The sequence below is a fragment of the Papilio machaon genome, chromosome 5 (assembly GCF_912999745.1).
Source record: "Papilio machaon chromosome 5, ilPapMach1.1, whole genome shotgun sequence".
In the NCBI taxonomy this organism is placed as follows: Eukaryota; Metazoa; Arthropoda; class Insecta; order Lepidoptera; family Papilionidae; genus Papilio; species Papilio machaon.
The window spans coordinates 1,287,255-1,307,242 of record NC_059990.1 but is presented as its reverse complement, the minus strand read 5'-3'; the positions used below and the strand labels follow the sequence as shown (position 1 = coordinate 1,307,242).

Sequence of the window (19,988 nt, the reverse complement as noted above, 5' to 3'; positions counted from 1 at the left end):
GACTCACGGATGCCTTCACGCTTCCACTGATGGGTATCGATTTAAATATCAACATTTTATAGTCACCCAGTTATTTTATTGAGTGAATTATTAGGTATTACTGTTTAGACTTGTTAGACCTCAAGAAAGTAAATCTTTACCTGGTTTGTTAAATGAAAAATAATATTCATCAAATTATTTTATTTCATATAATTTCGTTCATATTAAAAATGTTCCTTTTCCAAAGTGTGATAGGTATCTTTAATTTTAATAATAAGTATACTGTTTGCAAAACTGCTTTGTGCTGTAAGTTTGGTCAGAGTCACATTTGGTCACGGATGGGTGCGCGGTTTTTTGCGGCGACCGGGTGATTATTGTTAGCTCGGTTAGAGGGTCCGGAACGAATCCAGTTATTTTTTATACAAAACACTTTAATTCGGTTTCGGATTTTGACTCTGATAAATTAAAAGCGCTTTCTGACATGTCGGGATTTTAATTATTACAAATTGTAGTAATATAAAATAAGATGAAATGTAGATTTGATATGAAAAGAGTAAAATTTGTTGATTTCGATAGCCTTGTACCTATGTATCTACTGCTCTATTATGTTTTACAGAAATTAATACGATCAATAAGATTTAAAAATGTCACACTCTTTTTTGTATATACAATGTAATGTACTGTACTAACAATTCTCGTAAACATTACGAATTCGGCCATAATCGTGACACAAGCTCATGGTTCACGACAGTCAAATGGTGAGGACGTGAACCCATAACCACTAGATCGGCAGTGCCCTTTACTGGTAGAGACCAGTAGCGTTTATTTAAAATTAATTTAAAATTATACCACGATAATGTTTGTATAGTCGTATGCAAAATTGCAGAGATCTTATAATGTATATCTTATAATAGCTGGAGCGTCATCTAGGCTATTGTTAGCGCGGATTCCCGGCATTGCCCGTCAGATCGGGAAGGCGGGTGCAGGGAGCGACTCCCGCCGGGACGCGGCGCCGGAATTTGGGATACGTATCCCTGTCCGATGATCCCGCTACGCCGACGGCTCCATTACTTATGTAGTTTGAGTAGCTAACTGGTGAACTACAAGAATACGTATAATTACATTAACTTCGATACTAAAGATCATCTAATTTTATTACATCGTATTTTGTAGTATAATGAAATTAATGATAAATAAATAGTTTACCTACAATAGATAATTATATTGTAATGAAAAATAGCAAGGAATAGAAAAGAATAATTAGTTATATAGCAACTTAAATATAGATATTAAAAAATTTAACGTTACGTTTTTATCAAACTACAAAATATTTAAAACTGAAACGAATAAAATACACAAACGTGTTCAGGTTGTTGTCGCATTTTTACATATGTACGGTTGTTAACTTTGCGCGGGCGTCCTTGCTTGTCCTTCGTTTGCAAACAAAAACACGAACGCAAAAACTACGGGCGGCCGAAATGCATTGTCCGTCCGTGCTGTGACGTCACCGCGCCCGCCCCGGGCCAATTATTCGGCGGTCTAATGGTTTTTACAATTTAAATAATGCCCGCCCGCTATTGGGCAATCGCGCAAATCGCCCACACTAATTATAGACCTACCCTCTCTAGTCCTGAAGCGATTCTGATCACCCAGTAATCTGCATATGCCAGTCAGTGTTAGATACATACGATTGGGTACTATATTACACAAAAATTTCTCTTTATGAAAACAATTTCTAAATATGAAACGAAAATAATGCCCACAAAACAATTGACAATTTAGTAAATAGGGTTAAGTTAAGTTATAATTTCGACTTTCACATTTTTTACAAAGAAAAACAGTTGTGCAATGAACCGATAACAATAGTAAGAGGGATTGGGTCACGAATTGAAAAATTGCAATGTTCCCATTTCATAACTGTTACTTGCACCCTCGTGTAACCGCACACTTTTTTCTGCTCCCTTCATTTAAAAGTTACAAGTAAAATAACCAAACATTTTTCACATAGAGGTCTGTCTAAGATAATATAACAAAAAGAAATCCGTACAAATGTTTTTAATTTAATAAAATTTAGTAAGGAATAAAGATATTAAAAGATAAAGCAGGCCCTTCCTAACCCAATGCATTAATGTTAATGAACCTAAGCGAAGCGACCTTAGGAAGTACTAATCGTAACTTCGATATCAATTATTCGCTTCCCTCTACCATAAATAGTAATCGAGCTTGTCACATAAATGCCGTTTACACATTAAGGTATTACAAGATACATGGCCTCCATAACTGTGGAATCGCCTATTGAATCGATAAAATAAAAAAATATCGAGTGGTGGCTATCGCGATGGACAAAGAAAAACATTTTTTACGTGCAACTAGCAATGGCAAATGTAACGATTGTTATTTATGTGAATTAAAAAGTGCAGTTTCGTCGAATGTCAAAGGTAAAGGCCTGGCACAGAGCAGGTGCGTTCTGGCAGCTGCCTGCCGTGAACGATGCGCGTACATCGCCTCGCGCGCGCCGGTATATTACGAAGCAGTTAATCTATAGATTTATAACTATAACTAAGCGGTTGGTTAATAGCTCCACAAAGAACTGCATGCGGAGCGAGAAATGTCTACCGACAATTACTTTTTTAATTGAAGAATTCGCTAAAAGGTTTTTTTACGTGTTCACAGAGTGTAAAAAAATAACCTTTTCTTGATGTGATGAGTTGATTAATATACTTTTAAACAATTCCAGTCTTGATTATTACAGGTTATAACTCGCTTTAGCTAATTGCTATTAAAAATGTATGCTATTCAAAAAACATTTTAAATCTTCTGCTATAATATCTGAACTACCTTGAATTGGGGTCACAAGATCACATTCAAATTATTATAAAATTGTGTCGAGCCATCCTAAAATTACTAAGATTAAAAACATCTTTGAAATCACTAAATGTTTTATACCATAAAACGTACCATTAAATACAATTGAAATTCGACAGTATTCAAGATTCTAGTCGGAATCACGGCGAATTTTAATTGTTTATTACTCATAAACAGAATAGCTGGTTCTGCGAATGCGTGTCGATCGAACATAGTCGTAAGGATTCGATGAACTCGCGACTTCGTCTTTGACCATACTTGTGTAGCGTTTCTAATCGACTTATAATATTTAATTTAGCTGAATCACCACTAAAACGAAACTTACAAAGTGAAACACATTCAATTTTTTTATTTTGTAAATTAGATTTACATTTAGAATTTATCAATAGGAATGAGGTTGAGTTTTATGTTTTGAATGTTAATAAAAGTAGGGTCGTATACTATTTTATATCAATATAATAAATAATAAACAATAAAGGAAAGCTTTAAGCTCTAGACTTTCACAAATTGAAACTCAAGTCATGAACAATAATCATCATCTCCCTGGCCTTTTCCCACTCACGCGGGGTCGGCACACAAGGTTTTATAAACCTTAAAGTTTTGGCTTTAGTTTTTACGGCCGGCCGCCTGCCAGTCGCCAACCCTACTTGGGATGAATTTTTTAAAATTAAATATAGTAATAATTCAAAATACAGCAAAAATATAAAATGAGTAAGAAAACATTATAAATAGAAAAACTTTAAGTCATGGATGTTACATATATGCCTATAAGGAAGATCGCCGACGCAGCAGTGCGTTGACTTCGCCGCGACCCACTTAAGTGGACACGAGGCGCTGAGGCAGCATTGGCACCGATATTTCGTAATTATTAATTGTAATAAGTTAAGCAATTCCTATCCTGACTTCGGAGGGAACATAGCATAGTTAGTTATAAGTTTAATTTGTAATTTTATTTTAAATTAAATTAAATATAAGAATCAATCTCGGTTTTTTTTGGAACCTTCGGCTGTGGCAAACATAATTGGCGCAGTCGGTAGGATACTCGCGGGTCTATTCGCGAATATAAAATTCTTCAAGAATAGAAGATTATCGCGGGTGGCCCGGGCGACTTTCCAGTCCCACATCGAGTATCCAGCAACGAACCTGCTGCACGCCGGAGGAGAATCCAGTCATCGATTCACCAAAGAATACCAGATTAATATGATACTGTAAGTACACTTGAATTGTTCACGTGTTGCTTCCTTTTAATCTTAAGCCTTAGTTATCCTATACCAAAATTTTCCACCCTAAACCTTTAGGTAAATCGCGGGCACCTGCATCGCAGCAGGCTCGTCGACGTACTTTAGACCGAGATAGAAATTTAAATTTAGATATTTATTTAGGCGATTAATTTTTAGAAAACAGTATCTAGACCAAAATGCCTATAGAAACTCGAGTTTAATTAAATACGCTAAATTTGCACAATTACTAGAAATTATAGGTGAAAATATAGATGATTTATTAGCAGAATTACTTAGGATAGAGAATACGTTAGCTTTTATACGCGCATCGAGCGCACATCATTCTATGTTAGATATAACTACATTAAAATCGATGCTAGATAAACTTAAGAGGATATATAATAAGGGTCAAATATTAGATTTAGAACTTAGAGAATACTATGATATAATTAGGACAGGGTCATATTATGCTGACGATAGAATAGTTATAATTTTTAAATTTCCTATAGTTTCCTTAGATATATATAACCTATATCGACTATCGGTCGTCCCTAACAAACACAACCAAGCCCTAATCCCTTCCTATCCATATGCAACATGCGAAAAATATCATGTGTACATAGAGGCAGAATGCCCGAAGTTAAGCACCTGGTATTTATGTGAAAAGACGTGGGAACCCAAATGCGAACAGAAGGGGATTGCATCAAGAAACTTATAACCAGTCAAGTCATAGAGAATTCCTGCAGATTCCATAATATCTCTTTAACCAAGGAGGCCATGGAAAAATTGGACTATCAGCACTTTGTCGTGTGCTTCCCTCATCCAACAAGAGTGGAACTATTCTGTGGAAAAACTGACTAATCAACCTGCAAGGACTTCACGATATTCAGGAACAGTTAACTTTCGAAAATCCGATACAATTCAACAGCCTTAATTCGGACACCATATTATATCATACGACGATACCATTTTATATCCTTGCATGCAGTGCAGCCATTCTTATCGGATCAGGACTCTGGTACAAGTGGTGGAGGCCAACCACGAAGGAAAACCTTACAAGTCTACGACCGCGAGTATATGAAGATGTTAAAGAAAATCGAAGCCAAGACCCTGAGTTCCCAGCAACATTTTCGCTTAAAGTTCTCAAATAGTTGCTGGTCTGCGGGGGGAGGTGTTACATATATGCCTATAAGGAAGATCGCCGACGCAGCAGTGCGTTGACTTCGCCGCGACCCACTTAAGTGGACACGAGGCGCTGAGGCAGCATTGGCACCGATATTTCGTAATTATTAATTGTAATAAGTTAAGCAATTCCTATCCTGACTTCGGAGGGAACATAGCATAGTTAGTTATAAGTTTAATTTGTAATTTTATTTTAAATTAAATTAAATATAAGAATCAATCTCGGTTTTTTTTGGAACCTTCGGCTGTGGCAAACATAATTTGGACAATAATATACGAACAAATTAATAATATCTGTCCAACGACAAAAATTATAGTGATATTCAATTTAATTTATCGATACCTTTAAAATATTATGAAAAAGAAATACACAAGCGTTTTTGATAAATAAACCAAAATTAAAAACATAACCTATCAAATATGGCATAACTATCATTAATTATATAAATACAGACCCCCAATGCACAATGCAACAGTCCGTACAATGATCAAAAACAATTTAACAAAGCGAAACCGTTTACATTCCCCCCTACAAACCGGCTACTAACAAAAATTATTTGAACATACATACACACATGTAGCGATATAGACAAACGCATCTTCCGTCCGTCACTTAGCGTGCAGCGAGCGGACGATAATTGTATTAGTAGGAAACCAGTTCCACCTCGCACTAACAACTAACAGAGCATTCACACGTTAGATAATCGTACGCTACAAAAATGTAGCACATGCCAGTTACCTTGTGAAATGTCTTAGTATTATTGACCTATTATTCAAATGAATGCGTTCATGGTTCCAATATAACTGTTATAACGTAGTGTTCTATATTTCAAAACATTAATAACTCGAAATTAACCAACTACTAGGGATGCTATCAACGACAGTTATTATAAACTGATCCCAAAATATAAGGTTTTGTTCGAATAAATTTGAGGTTAAGGTCTGTGTAATAAAAACATAATTTTACAAAAAAAATAACGATTACATAATTATCAAATAGTGTCGTTAGTTACAGTAGAAAAATAATGAAATGACTAAACACACAGATGTCTTTCAGTGTGAAGGTGGTCTTAACCCTTCCGCTATAACGAATCCCAACGCGCAGGCGCGGCGGGTGTCAAACAACTGAACATCCAGAAACGCGCGATTAAAATATCGTTCCGTTATAAACGACTATCGGGTAAAAGTTTTGGTGTGACGAATCTGACGAGCATAGGTGTTGATTTGAAACTATTGAAACGAATGACTAAACGTTGATCATTTTAAAATTTTCTTCTAAATGCGTGATAAACTATCTCACAGCTTTTAGCTTTTTTTAATGAAAACCGTAAATGATATGGTTGGTTGTTATTTTAAATTAATTAACTAGTGTTCGCCCGCGACTTCATCAGCGCAGAATAAAAAAAAAAGCTTTTAATATGCCCGCGTACAGCAGCTTCTCGTACGAGTCCCATCAGAATCGGTCCAGCCATTCCGGAGATCTTTTTATATCAAAAGGTGATAAACGAGCAAACAGCCACCTGGATTCGCCGAAATAGCGTAGCGACCGTTGCCCATAGACATCCGCAAATGCAGATGCGTTGCTTATGTGTGTGCGTTATGGAAACGAATATGGTCACTTCTTACTTACATTCAAGTCACAAATTGGCATCATTATGGTATGACCGATAAGATACTGATATTTATGCGATAGACTTTAACAAGCTTCTTGAGGTGCGCACTGACCGGCGAAACTTAGTGGTCATGTCTGGCCGTTGTACCCACGTCGCCGCAGCGATAACCATCGAGGAGCGCCGTTCACAGCACTCGACAAGGTTGTTCACATTCGCCGCGGCTAGACTTGCGTGACCCCACGTACACGCGATGTACGTACCCGTGCATCTTGCTACACCAAAACGTTCTACCTCGTACCGTTACCTGCCTACTAGACATAGGGTTGCCACATAGCCACAACCTTATAAAGAAACTTTTTGTACGGCATATAAAGAACTGTAATATTCAGAAATTTTACTTAATTTCACTTAATATCAATAGATGTATAGAGAACTCAATAATTTATAAAACATTCACAATAGAAAACTCAAAATTAATTTCGAAGAATATTACGACTGATTTTATATGTGCATTTGATAAATTATTTGCTTTCAATCAAATATGAGTTCACGACATACTATGACTTGTAAAGTAATAATGCTTAAAACATTTTGTACAGATACAAAGCGACTACATTTACTTAATGGTTCCGAGCTGCTTATAATATTACGGTACTCCCATGAATTGTGAACACAAATTTAGAATCGCATTTGTGAACGTCTTAGATCACACGGTATAAGCTACCCGATTAATAATAACCCTTCTTTATAATACTGTAAACAAAACGTATCAATACAGAATATAAATAGAACTAACGATTAGATTAAGCATGTAAGCTTCAAGCGAGTACCGGGATAGGTGAATAACAATTAGTAACTGTTCCAATCATCTTTCTCAAGGACGTAGCGTCGTGGTGTCGCCGGTCACTTGGCATTCCGCGTTGGACGCGAACGCTCGCTGAATCCTAACTTGCGCCCGAACCGGATACGTTAGCCGAGCATTAGTTTACGGGAACCGGTCGTCGCTCCGAACCCGTGTACACTGTACTTCGGACAACGCGTCGTAATTAACAAGGCGATATAGTACGTTCCAAACTTTTCACAAGAAGTTGCATTTACAAACGCTCGGTATGACTATGTTCAAACAGTTAATTGTAAAAACTTGGCGTTATATTTATTTACTTAATAAGTATAGTAAACAGAACGATGACATAACATAAAGATTTTTTTACTTTGCAATACTTTCGTATATTACTCGGTACCGTTACACTCTCTGAAGTCACATCAGAAATTATTACAACTTTTAAACTGTGAACTTTTAAAGGTTACGTTTGTTACGTGATTATTTCAACTTCCTTCTTGAACTTTGTTAAAGTTAGGACTTTTAGTTGTTTTAATTAAAATAATAGTTTCGAACAAGTTTTGTTTTGTTATACAGAAATGTTGAGGATCTATGATAGTCCCTCCATTATGCAGTAACGATCAATCTTGTCCAATTTAGATATAGTACATATATTGCAATAATTTTTAGTATTAACACCATCGCTCAAGTGCATCGGCTCTAAGACGCAGCACTCCGTGTTTTATGGCATTTCGCACGCGTCGCCTCCGACAGTAAAAATATAAATAAACAATAATGAAAGTTGAACGACCAAGCCGGGGCGTCGCTGACTCAGATTCTACCTGACCGAACCGCGGTCGTAGCGATGGCGGTCTCTTTAGAGAACTCGTCCGCATTGCCCGCGCCCTATCCCTCTCGTGCAATATGTACTAAAGACTGCTGTAAACGTTACCATTTGACTATACCGTTGTCGTTTTGAAAGACTCAATCATTGCTTCTTCCAGGCCAAATGTTGTGTGTGTTGGCCAAAGTTTGCATTAATCCAAATTTTATGTTTGTCAAACCTTGTGAACGTAATTACATCGTAATAATAAATATGTTTGAATAGAGAATCTCTATACATACGAATATATACATGTTATAAGAGAATGAACTACTAAAGAGATTCTTAACGCTTCCGTAAACAATTAGGCACTAGTACCTAACGTGTACAGCAAGCTTTAATAAGACAATTGTAACAGTTCTTACAATTACATCGACAATACAGGTACATTTGTTGGCTAATTAACCGGAATTAGACTAAAACATTCAACTTTAATCAGGTTCAATGACCATTGGATCATTATTTAGAACTAATATTTATAAAATTGACCAAAAAAACAAAACCCAGACACCTTTATCTGTTCAAGCTCGTATAAATATAATCATAAACTATGAAATCGATAGATGCATGTAAATTAAATATGAATAAAACATTGAATTAAATATAAAAACTATTTTTCAATGTGCTTGACCTCAGTTCCACATGTAATGTATGTTCGTATGTAAATAGTGTTTAGTGGGCTTAGCAAAAGCATTGGTACTAAAATTTTTCTTGAAGAAAAGTGCAAGAGAGACTTCACACATATCATTAAATTTCTTCTCAGATGTACAGGTTGCATGACGATGTTTTCTTTCATCGTAAGAACGTCGGATAAATTATAACTATGTTAATAGAGAATCGAAAAACACATTGGTACATGGCGAGATTCGAACCCAGATTTCAAGTCAAGTGCTTAACCCCTGAGCCACCGACGTCCTTAGTGAAATATAATAGTTTTTATTAACTCAAAATGAATCGTATTCATTTAAAAAAAGATTTAAGGACCTTACAGACTTACCTTAATATTTATGCACAAAACTACACTTAAAGATCTTTGACACTACTAAAAACAAATGGCATTTAAGTTATTCATCTATTTATTACCCTGTGCGTGGATGAATTGCGGGTACATTACAATTTATAGATAGTCTAGTTTCCATTGTACAACGTTCACAGATTATGAAAGCAAGGTTAGACAAGACAACCGGAAAGTGTATATAAAAGTCTAAGTAAGACAATGTTTAGAATTATCTACTTCGACTAAACAGAACATAGTTAAAAATTATGCTACTAGTCTAGACATCTAGTTTTAATAGGAATAACGTTACTTAGATATTGCTTAATAGAATGGAATCTTTTTCACTTAAATTTTCATGCCATAAATATAATGTAAGCAATGCATTAAACAGTAAAACATAAAACTATAAAAGTAATGAGGTAAAATAATTTTAACATTTCTAAAAGACTCAAAATTCATAAGTACCAATTAGGAAGCCGAATAATTCCGAGTGCATTTATATAGTGGACGTTCTCGTCGCCCGAAACGGCAACGAATTATAAATTCAACTGAGTACATAAAATGGAAGCGTATAAGCGTCGTAATTAGTCATTAAGGAAGCTTTTACAGTGGCATCGACAAATTCAAGTGTAAATATTTGAGATACGAAAATGTTATTGACAATTTTAATATTGAAAGGATATTCGCGAAGATGCAGCCGGGCATGTGATGTGAAATAGGGAAATAAACCTGCAAATAAATACGGGTAAAAATGTTTCTTATATGTCCCTCTAAATATCATGATCGAAAATTTGCAATGGAAGTAATTTTGATTGTCCATCTGTCCCTTTTATTATCCATCTGTCTTACTTATTCTATATCATACTAGCTTTTACCCGCGACTCCGTCCGCGCGGAATAAAAAATAGAAAACGGGGTAAAAATTAGTCAAAAGACAAAGTCCTATGTCCGTTTCCTGGTTCTAAGCTACCTGCCCACCAATTTTCAGTCAAATCGATTCAGCCGTTCTTGAGTTATAAATAATGTAACCAACACGACTTTCTTTTATATATATAGATTGAGTGAACAGAACACGGCTCCTTTAATTTATTCATTTGAAAAATATGAAACCTTGAACTTAAAACTTTATTAATCCAAAAAAAAGTGTTGAATTTTCATTTTACTTGCAGCGTCGGGTCTTTCCTTCCTGTGCGGGATGTGAGGCGTAAGGATGACTGACTAAAGTGACTTATGTGTGAGCGTAACAAAATAAAAAAAAAGCGTTTCCAAATCAAATCACGTCGAGCGTGTTCCCGGGCGAGGGCCAATGCGCCCGCGCACGCTTCTAACGCGGGGGGAGGTGACGACCGGTCGACCGGCGCGCGATGGTAAGAAGCTGTTTCGGCAATAAAAAATATACTCTGCTTTATAATGTACAGTTCATGCCTTAATACACGATATCATGGAAAATTACTAAGAAAAATTCAAAACGGCACTGTTTTCATATAAAACCTTACAATAAGTCAGATTTTCCACCAGGTTTCACGAACTCGTGCTAAAAATTAATTATATATTTTAACAAGCTTTCAACATTAGGTTTGACCGAGTGAAAGTCTTGGCTCGTGACAAAAACTTCGTGTCACGTAAGTTACTCGAAGCCATTGAAATCCGACGTCGACCTAATTTTAATAGAGATAAGGGTTGGTCTCTGTCTCCGGCGTGGGAACCCGTGTTGCTGAGGCCGAAGCAGAAGAACAACGAAGATGGTGTTGAATACGTGTCGGACATCGTCAGTACGTTTTGCGCCCCGTTTAATGTTAACAACAACAGTGACTCGTCAATTTTCAACTCGTCGACCCCGCCGCCCCCTCGAGCCGCGCGCTACGCGCTATGGCCCGCAGTGCGAGACGCGACGCGACCGCGAAGTCCTCGAATTGAACACTCGCCCTGAAGATGGACCCCCGATGGGTCCGAAACTAGTCGGTGCCGCCACCGGACGATCAAAACGTGAGTTAAGCCGTTTCTTAATTAATTAATTATGATTTCTCACGAAAGTTTAAACAATTTAAGCTTTAAACCAGTAATATTCATATGTTAATAACAATGCATTAACATTGTAATTACACAATTATATTTCATAAGATCATTTAAAAATGATAAAGAACATTATAATTAGCTTGTGCCTATTAATAAATATAAATCATTTATTTAATTACGAGACAGACACGCATTTGTAATTTGCAAATGTAAATCTAGTTAATTCAACAAGTAGGTCCTTTTTTGGTTTCGGGGGGGGGGATCTTCATAAGATACCCCGCCTTTTGAGGGAAGGACTTTGCGGTTATGTGAGATTCGTACTCACTAAAATCTCTTCGGTGGGCAACATCAACTACGACTGCGAGGGTTCCGACATCTACAACGGGACCATATCAGTATTTCGAAAATGTGAAATTTTAAAGCATTATAAATTTCTTGTTTAAGTTGGTAAAATATCGTAGGTAATTTAAATATTCATAGAATCCTGAAATAAATAAGTCCAAATAAGTTAGTGGAAAATAGAACCATATACATAGGTAAGAATCATAACGATTTTAGCTATTAAAGATGTTAACACCATTCAGACATTGGAATTGATTTCCTCAGAATAAATATTTTAAAATAAGCTTTGTCAAATTCTTAACTACATAGATGCAATCTAATATCTATTTTTACGACTAGTCGAATAAATTATTGCATATTTTTTATCCAATGCAAAAAATGTTTTTTTACATTTAAATATATAATACTGAATAAAATCATCACTTTGACCACTACACCGGTACATATAATTTTCCAATGAATCTGTTTGAACTGCAGCGGCTACATACCTCACAGCGTCCAAGAACCCGTTTGCCCCCCGCGCCCTGTTAGAAGTCCCGACTCTTTTTATTCCCTTCACCCTGGAATAAGGTTCGCGACAGGCCAGCCGCGACCGCCAACACACAACCGCTCCTTTTGTTGCCTCCTAACTCAATCCGCTCAACTTTCGCGCCAAATTCAGCGAAAAAAGGGTTTCGGTCGCGTTTAGAAACTTAAGCACGGTCGATAACAACGTCTAACGCTAACTGGTGCCAAGGTACGGCCCTACGATGACACGTAGCTGTATACATTATAGCACAGGATCAATAACCCTTGTTAAAACTAACTGACGAGCTTTGGCAACGATGCCATGAACTTGTAAAATTCAAACAAATTTTCCACTGCATAACCAACTCATATATCAAACAATCATATATCTATTATTGTTACCTATTAGATGTACGATTACTATGTTTGTAAATAAACACCATTTCACGATAATAATAAGGCGTCATTAGTGACAAATTTCATTATGTGCGCCTACGCACTACGGTGCATAATTACAAACCTAAATTTTTGTAAATTATTCCTTTTATTTTGCTATTATTTTCTGCAAGGAGTATTATAATAAAAGACAATTTCATAACAAAACATTTGTAATAACTATGAGCAAAAGGAAGATAATCGAGGAGAAGCAGTTTTAACCGAGTGTTCCTTCCGTTGTAGGATGTGAATGGCTGTCGATCTGTGGCATTGCGTAAGTGACGCGCACGGCCTGACAGACGGGTCCTCCGCATCGCAATTACCACGCTCTGCGCGCATTCCTCGCTCGCCCAATCTAGTGCCGCTTGAAATGGTATACAAAATAAAACTCTACGCACACGTCATGATATTTACAAGTATTTTAATATGCTTCCAAAAATATGTATGCAAATTTGTAAAAAGCGTCCGGTCAAAGGACTTCCCAGGAGAAGAAAAATCACCTATACATACAGAAAATTTTAAAGGGACACATACATATGGAAATCATATTTCCCTAACCCTAATGATATAAAATATAAACAGTTAAATTATGAAAATATATGTAATTCAATCAATATTTATCTGAATCGTCCGTAGCATATCTTATGATAACAAGTAAACATCAGGACATCAGGTCGATCAAGTGTAGGCTTATCAGAACGCATAGCACAGTCACGCACTGGGCCATGATTGCCTCGGCGTCCATATATCGTAAATAATAACGGACATACACACCTACAGCTGCTCCAAAACTGATAACTAATCAATACTACTTGTATCGTTTTTAACGTGCTAGCTTTTTCATATTTTAATCCTTGTATGCTAACCGACATAATTTATGAAATAAACTTACAACCCAGAGAAGAATGTATAAAATAGAGTTATATCCAAAACTGATATACACTTTAATCTGATATATTAGTATTCGTATATTAAATAAAACGTCAAACTTCAGTAACAGATAAAAATCCAAAAAAAATACTCGAATGCATTCACTACGCAGCCTACATGTATGCAAATACTTCGCGTAGGGGAGAGGATGAAGCGCGGAGCGGGGCGAGGTAGGCGCGAGAGGGGGCTGCAGGCGGCGCGGGGGCGGGGGCAGCAAGTGCATCGCACAGTTTACTGACCTCTGATAATTTTTATAGAAACAAACACGCGTCTGACGAAATACACCGCGTTTAGTGCCCACCGCCGAGAAACGATTTACTGAGAAATGCGACGCATAAATGTGCAAAAAGTAATGTGTTATTTCGACTCAAAATGTAATAAAACATAAAACAAGGTTAAAAAGTTTTAGTTTAACGTATTTTAAAGATTATTTCAATCCGAAAGAAATTACATCTTAGATAGCTTTTATAAAAAAGAGCCAGGTAAAACCAGCCTAATACAGATATGCACATCCGGAATTCAAAACCGGATCTCTAAATTTGGTAGAGTATCCGGCTATTGTTATGAGTACCTATAACACGTTTAAAGTTAAACTTAAAAGTATATTTTACTAATATTATAAATACGAATGTTTAGATGGATGGATGTTAAGGTATCTCCAGAACGGCTAACGGATCTCGATGATATTTGGCATAGATGTAGATGATAGACGGGAAGAACACATATGCTATACTTATTATGTTTTTTTTAAATTCCGCGCGGAGAGAGTAGGCGCGAGAAAGTGAACAATATTATTGAAGTCTTTTATGATAGGTCTTATATTAAAATTAAAAAAAAAAATTCAAAAGTCAGAAATCTGTTTTTAATAGGGGAAATGGTTGGATGGTTCTTACCAGGTAATTCCAAAATGGTTGTACGCACTTAAACACGGAAACAGATTACGGTCTAGAATATGACATAGGCTACATTTGATGATTTTTACCTTTTCATATAACTATTCAGAAACTATATAGTTTTATATACTCAACTATTACTAATGAAGCGTAAGCCATAAGTCCAGAAGCAACCACACCTTACATTTGGTGTCACAGTCCGTCACGTTATCAGACAACATGTGACCCACAAATGACCACTTCATACTTTATCTAATACCACATCAACACTGAACACTCCAAATTAACTATGCTTCGATTTAACCTAACATTATTTCAGCATATACATATAGTAGTACTAGCTGTCGCCCGCGACTCCGTCCTCGCGCAGTTAAAAAAAAAAATGAAAAATAGATGTTGGCCGATTCTCAGACCTACTGAATATGCTCACAAAATTTCATGAGAATCGGTCAAGCCGTTTCGGAGGAGTACGGGAACAAAAACTGTGACACGAGAATTTTATATATTAGATAAATAATTACATAAAAAATAAAAACGAATTGAGAAAGTCCAGAATACGAAAGAGGAGTTTGTGTCCTAAAACCTTAAAGATCAAAGAAATGGAACTGAAATCTACAACGAATTCTACTGAAGTCTACTACATCATGCCACTTGCACTATGACACGCATGCCACGTTGAATTAACAGGTTTTGTAAAAAGTTTGTAGATTAAAAAAAACTAAGGTAGCTATAGTCAAGCTACAACTTTTTTTAGTACAAAATGTGTGTATACTCGCCCAACCTAGGCTATTTTAATTTTCATATATTTTTTTCTGTTTTATTGTTAAATTCAAATTAAAGAGTTTTATAATGTTGTTTTAAAATATTAACGTATATTATTTAAAATAATTCAAATCTATTTACTTACATCATCCGATCTTGTCTGCATTTAGACTTCCTTTAAAATAATCGCATATTTGAATATTAAAAAGTTTTAGGTGGGTACTACATTTTTTATTATGAGATAAATGTATGCAAAAACAATAAATTATGATACCTTTATAATTCTAAGGAAAATTCATCATCTTCATTTGTTAACTTTATTAACGTAATTTTCACCAACCTATAAAATTCGCAAAAGTATTAAATAAACAAAAATAAACTCAATTCCATCGTAATCAGACCGAATTTCGAATATACGTTCCCCCCTTTCGTTCTACTTATTTATCAGTTAATTAACTATTTGCTCGGCACTGATAACATCTGTGCGTCGCGAAGACAAAGAGATTATTTTTTTATCATATCATTTTACGTCACTTGTTTGATAATGACCTAGAGCGGCGCACGAAATTCGAGTCAAGTTCAATAACTCGCCTTCAAATGTTAAAATATTTCTCGTTTGAATAACATATATAAAAACATTTCTGTTTTTCTGATATTTTTCAATTCCTTTAGAATATATTTAAATACCAAAACTAATCTTACATATCTATAGGATAACTAACAAAACGGCGTTGAAGTGTCGTCAATTAGAACTTTTATTTCACAGGTCTTATGTTCTTAACTTGATTTTTTAAATATAACCCGTGCAAATCTTTAATTTTAAAACATTATTATACACCACGTGACATTGGTAGCAGGTTGATCAAATTACAACATACCTACAAAGCCATGTAGTTATTATGAAATAATTATTTAGATAGGGAGATTCACATGACGACATGCAATCTTTGCAATTGTAAACGCAGCGAGTGCAATTCAAAGTGATTACAGGCCGCATCGAGGCCCAGCTAACTATTCCGAGGGCGTTCAACCGAATAGGCCTAGCGACGCGAGTTATCCACGACGGCCATGACATCAAAATCGGCACAACAGCCTTCGGTCACTAGAGCATTGACTCGTAATTTCGACACTATCAAAACATACTAAGTGCTAACTGTAGAACATCACCACTGACCTGTCAGAAGATTCGGAGCTGTCGTATCTGTCGAAGCATCGTTTCTTCCTATCGTCGCCGTCGCTGCTTCCAGCCGATTTTCGGGAATCCGTAGCGACGAGTCCCGCGGTATCGTCCGCGGCCACGCCGCTCAAAGCACTTTTCTCACACGAAACACTTGATTCTGGTTCTTTGTAGAACGATAACTTCACTTTACCGCCGTCTAAAGTTTGCCCACTGTACTTTTTTAAGTCACCGTGTGATGAATCGGGCGCGGAAAAAGTTAAATCGTTCATTTGTGTCCGGTCGGCGCGGTACTCGGGCGACCCATCCGCCATCTTTGAGCGCGCGAGTGTTTTGTCGCGTGTTGACGCGGCGCGCCGCACTCCGCTCGGGCGCTGCGGTCGCGGGTGGCGGGGCGCGGGCGGCGTGACGTCACGGCGGCTGCGCGCGAACGGGGGTGGCGCGGTGCGGTGCGGTGCGCGCGCGGTGACGTAACGGCTCCGCCCCGTGCATGTGCACGGCCGCTGTCATTGGCCGCGCATTACGCAACGCGCGAACCTATTCAAATGCCCGGCCGAAGGGAACGCAGGACTCGAGGCCGATAGGGCCGGGCCTGTCCCAGCCCTGAGCGTAACAAATAGCAAATAACGCAGCGTAATGACCGTGCGCGCTGCACGCACACGCACACGCACACGTACACACTCATCCCCGATGAACAAGTGCATAGAAATTAATGACACGTCTCACCCTCTTATGTCCGAGCATTCTTCATTTTGGCCTGAGAGTAACATAGGAATAGGTTAGTCGCAGCCGCGATTGATTAAGAGTAGGTATAGAGATTATGGAGTAGGTAGTTTGGTCGAAATTGGGCTACAATTTACTTGTATCTTCTTAAGTGCCAGATAGATATAGTTTAAACAAGGGCACGCAGTGGACGCTATTGGTATGCTTGAGTTGTGATTTTCCGCGGAGCGCATTCCGCGGGCAACCAGTCGGGCGGGCTGGGGCAGGAGTCGTCGTAAGAATGTAGTCAATAAGCAATAAGTAACTTGTTGGACCCTACATGGATAGCTCCAGATATCTAGAATAATGAATATTCTTCTTTGAATTGCCTGACTAATTTTGACTTGGTTGTTTGTCTACTCTTTGAAGAAATATCAAGGCCTAGAAATACCTATCTACATTTTCAAACCTACTAATGGGATTTTAAGTGAATAAGTAGAAGACTATTTTGTGCATTTTTTTCTTTGATTTATAAGAACGTCTGCTAGGTTTTCATTTATAAATGAATCATTGAAAGACTTAGTTTTCAGATCGATGTACTGATATCCTAAGGCATACAGTTTGGATGCGCAGGGTAAAGGTAAGGTACTTTTTGAAAAACTTTTAACTGCATTAATACCTACTTTTTATAGTACAATTTTTTTCAGTCATAACAAAACGATTCTGATTTTAATTTTTTGACATATGGTGTGGCCTTTTCGATAAAATGTAATAGGTATTATGAAATACATAATACATCAAGTTTCTGTGACCCTATACACAATAATATGGCCGTGTTTTTAGGCCTAAATGAACATGATAACGCTTTTAAGATTTATTATTTTATATTATAATTATTTAATTTATTTATTGTATTTATATTACTTTTACAGGTAAGAGATTTCTTCAATTGAATTAGGTATAATTTATTTTACTTATTTTTACTATAATTCTACTGTAACTTTGTTAAGACCTAGGTCTAGATATGCCTTGTCACAAAAAAATGCTAAAATCTGTCTCTATTCTTACTAAACGATAATTTTATTTATCCATAGTCAAAAAAATAGGTCTATAATTGAGCTGTGAATAAAATTGACAAAATCCAAACAGTATGTAAAATTTTAATTAATCAATTAAAATGTTAATGTCAAGGTAAAATGAATTAAAAATCTCGTTCAATATATAAATTATTAACGATTCCCAGACGCTTTTTTTTATATCTAACAAGTGACTATCAAGGACAGATATGAATACAGTACATCAAATACCAACAAATAATCACAACCTCCTTTTTATTTAAATTAAATTTTAACTTTTTAATTAAGCTACTTTTTCACGCTTCCCTTCCCGTAACCCCGAACGCTGAAATATTCGTCAGTCGAGCTTAAATAAAAATGCTATATGTTATCATTACAAATATTTAATTACGAAAGTAAGTACTATCAGGGAGGCTGGGAGTATTTCACCTTAAAAGCTACGGTAGTTTGAACGTTTCATTAGCATCGAGACGACGACGCGGAAACAAAAATGAATAGGACGCAGCTTTTAAATGTTTGTTTTGTACGAAAAAAGGTCAGTCAGTACACGCTTTTAACTATATGTATTTCGTTAGCGCAAATCGCTGATAGCTATTTTTTTATTTTCTAAGAAGGGGCGGAGTTTATCTGAAAATGGAACACCGCGAAGGGTCCTTACGTTACTTCAAAAAATGGTAAAGAAATAGTAAAACTAATGTTTTTGTCAACAGCCTGAAGGATAAATTCCACCTCAAGGTGAAATAACGTAGGCCAAGTTTTCTGTGAAATGGATTATCGCTTTCATGTAACAGGTAAGAAAGCTATTCAATACTATTAAAGGTACCGACTTAATCTCTTCTTTGCTCAACCCTGAGATTTTTTTTTAACTTATACCATATAATTTACGTCTATTCAAAATGCAAAATAAGGAATAGAGTCAAGCTAACTTTAATTTATAGTTAATATTGCGTAAATTAACAAAGGGTCACTTGATATTAATTTGTTTTGTACGACGGACACCTAGAACCCCAAAGAGAGACACGAGGCAAGTTTTTACGAAATATACCGTTGCTAAGAATCTTAAACGTGACTGGTACTGACATCTAGTGATAGAAACGCGTATCTAGGATTTGAAACTGCTTTTCCCGCTTCAACTTTTTACTAACGCCATCTATATTTATTTTTTGTAAATCACGCCTGCCATCTATTGAATGATAAAAATAACGTATATTTTATCATTGAAAAATACGGTATCAAAGCATTTAAAAGTGAATATTTTCTTAAATATTCGTATTTTTATTTTTACTAATATTATAAACTAGATTTTACACGCGACTCCATCCGCGCGGAATAAAAAAAAATGCACACAAGATAAAAAAGTTCCTATGTCTGTCTCCTAGTTCTAAGCTACCTCCCCATCAATTTTCAGCTAAATCAGTTCGACCGATCTTGAGTTATAAATAGTGTAACTAACACGACTTTCTTTTATATATATAGATGCCAATGTATAGATGGATGGATGTTTGTTTGATGATATCTACAGAACGGCTCAACGGAACTTGATGAAATTTAGCACATATGTGGAACAGTCTGGAAGAACACATAGGCTCC

The 19,988-nt window shown here is 36.4% G+C and overlaps 1 protein-coding gene across 1 annotated transcript in view; it reads right to left on the bottom strand.

Annotated features, from left to right (window-relative positions):
* LOC123721041 (zinc finger protein jing homolog) overlaps nt 1–16,972 on the bottom strand; it is a 133,384-nt gene extending 116,412 nt beyond the window's left edge. Inside the window, exon 1 of the mRNA XM_045678115.1 lies at nt 16,618–16,972. Coding sequence (XP_045534071.1) covers nt 16,618–16,934 — 317 coding nt within the window. The 5' untranslated portion in view covers nt 16,935–16,972. The remainder of the gene's footprint in view (nt 1–16,617) is intronic.
* Nucleotides 16,973–19,988: the final 3,016 nt, after the last annotated feature.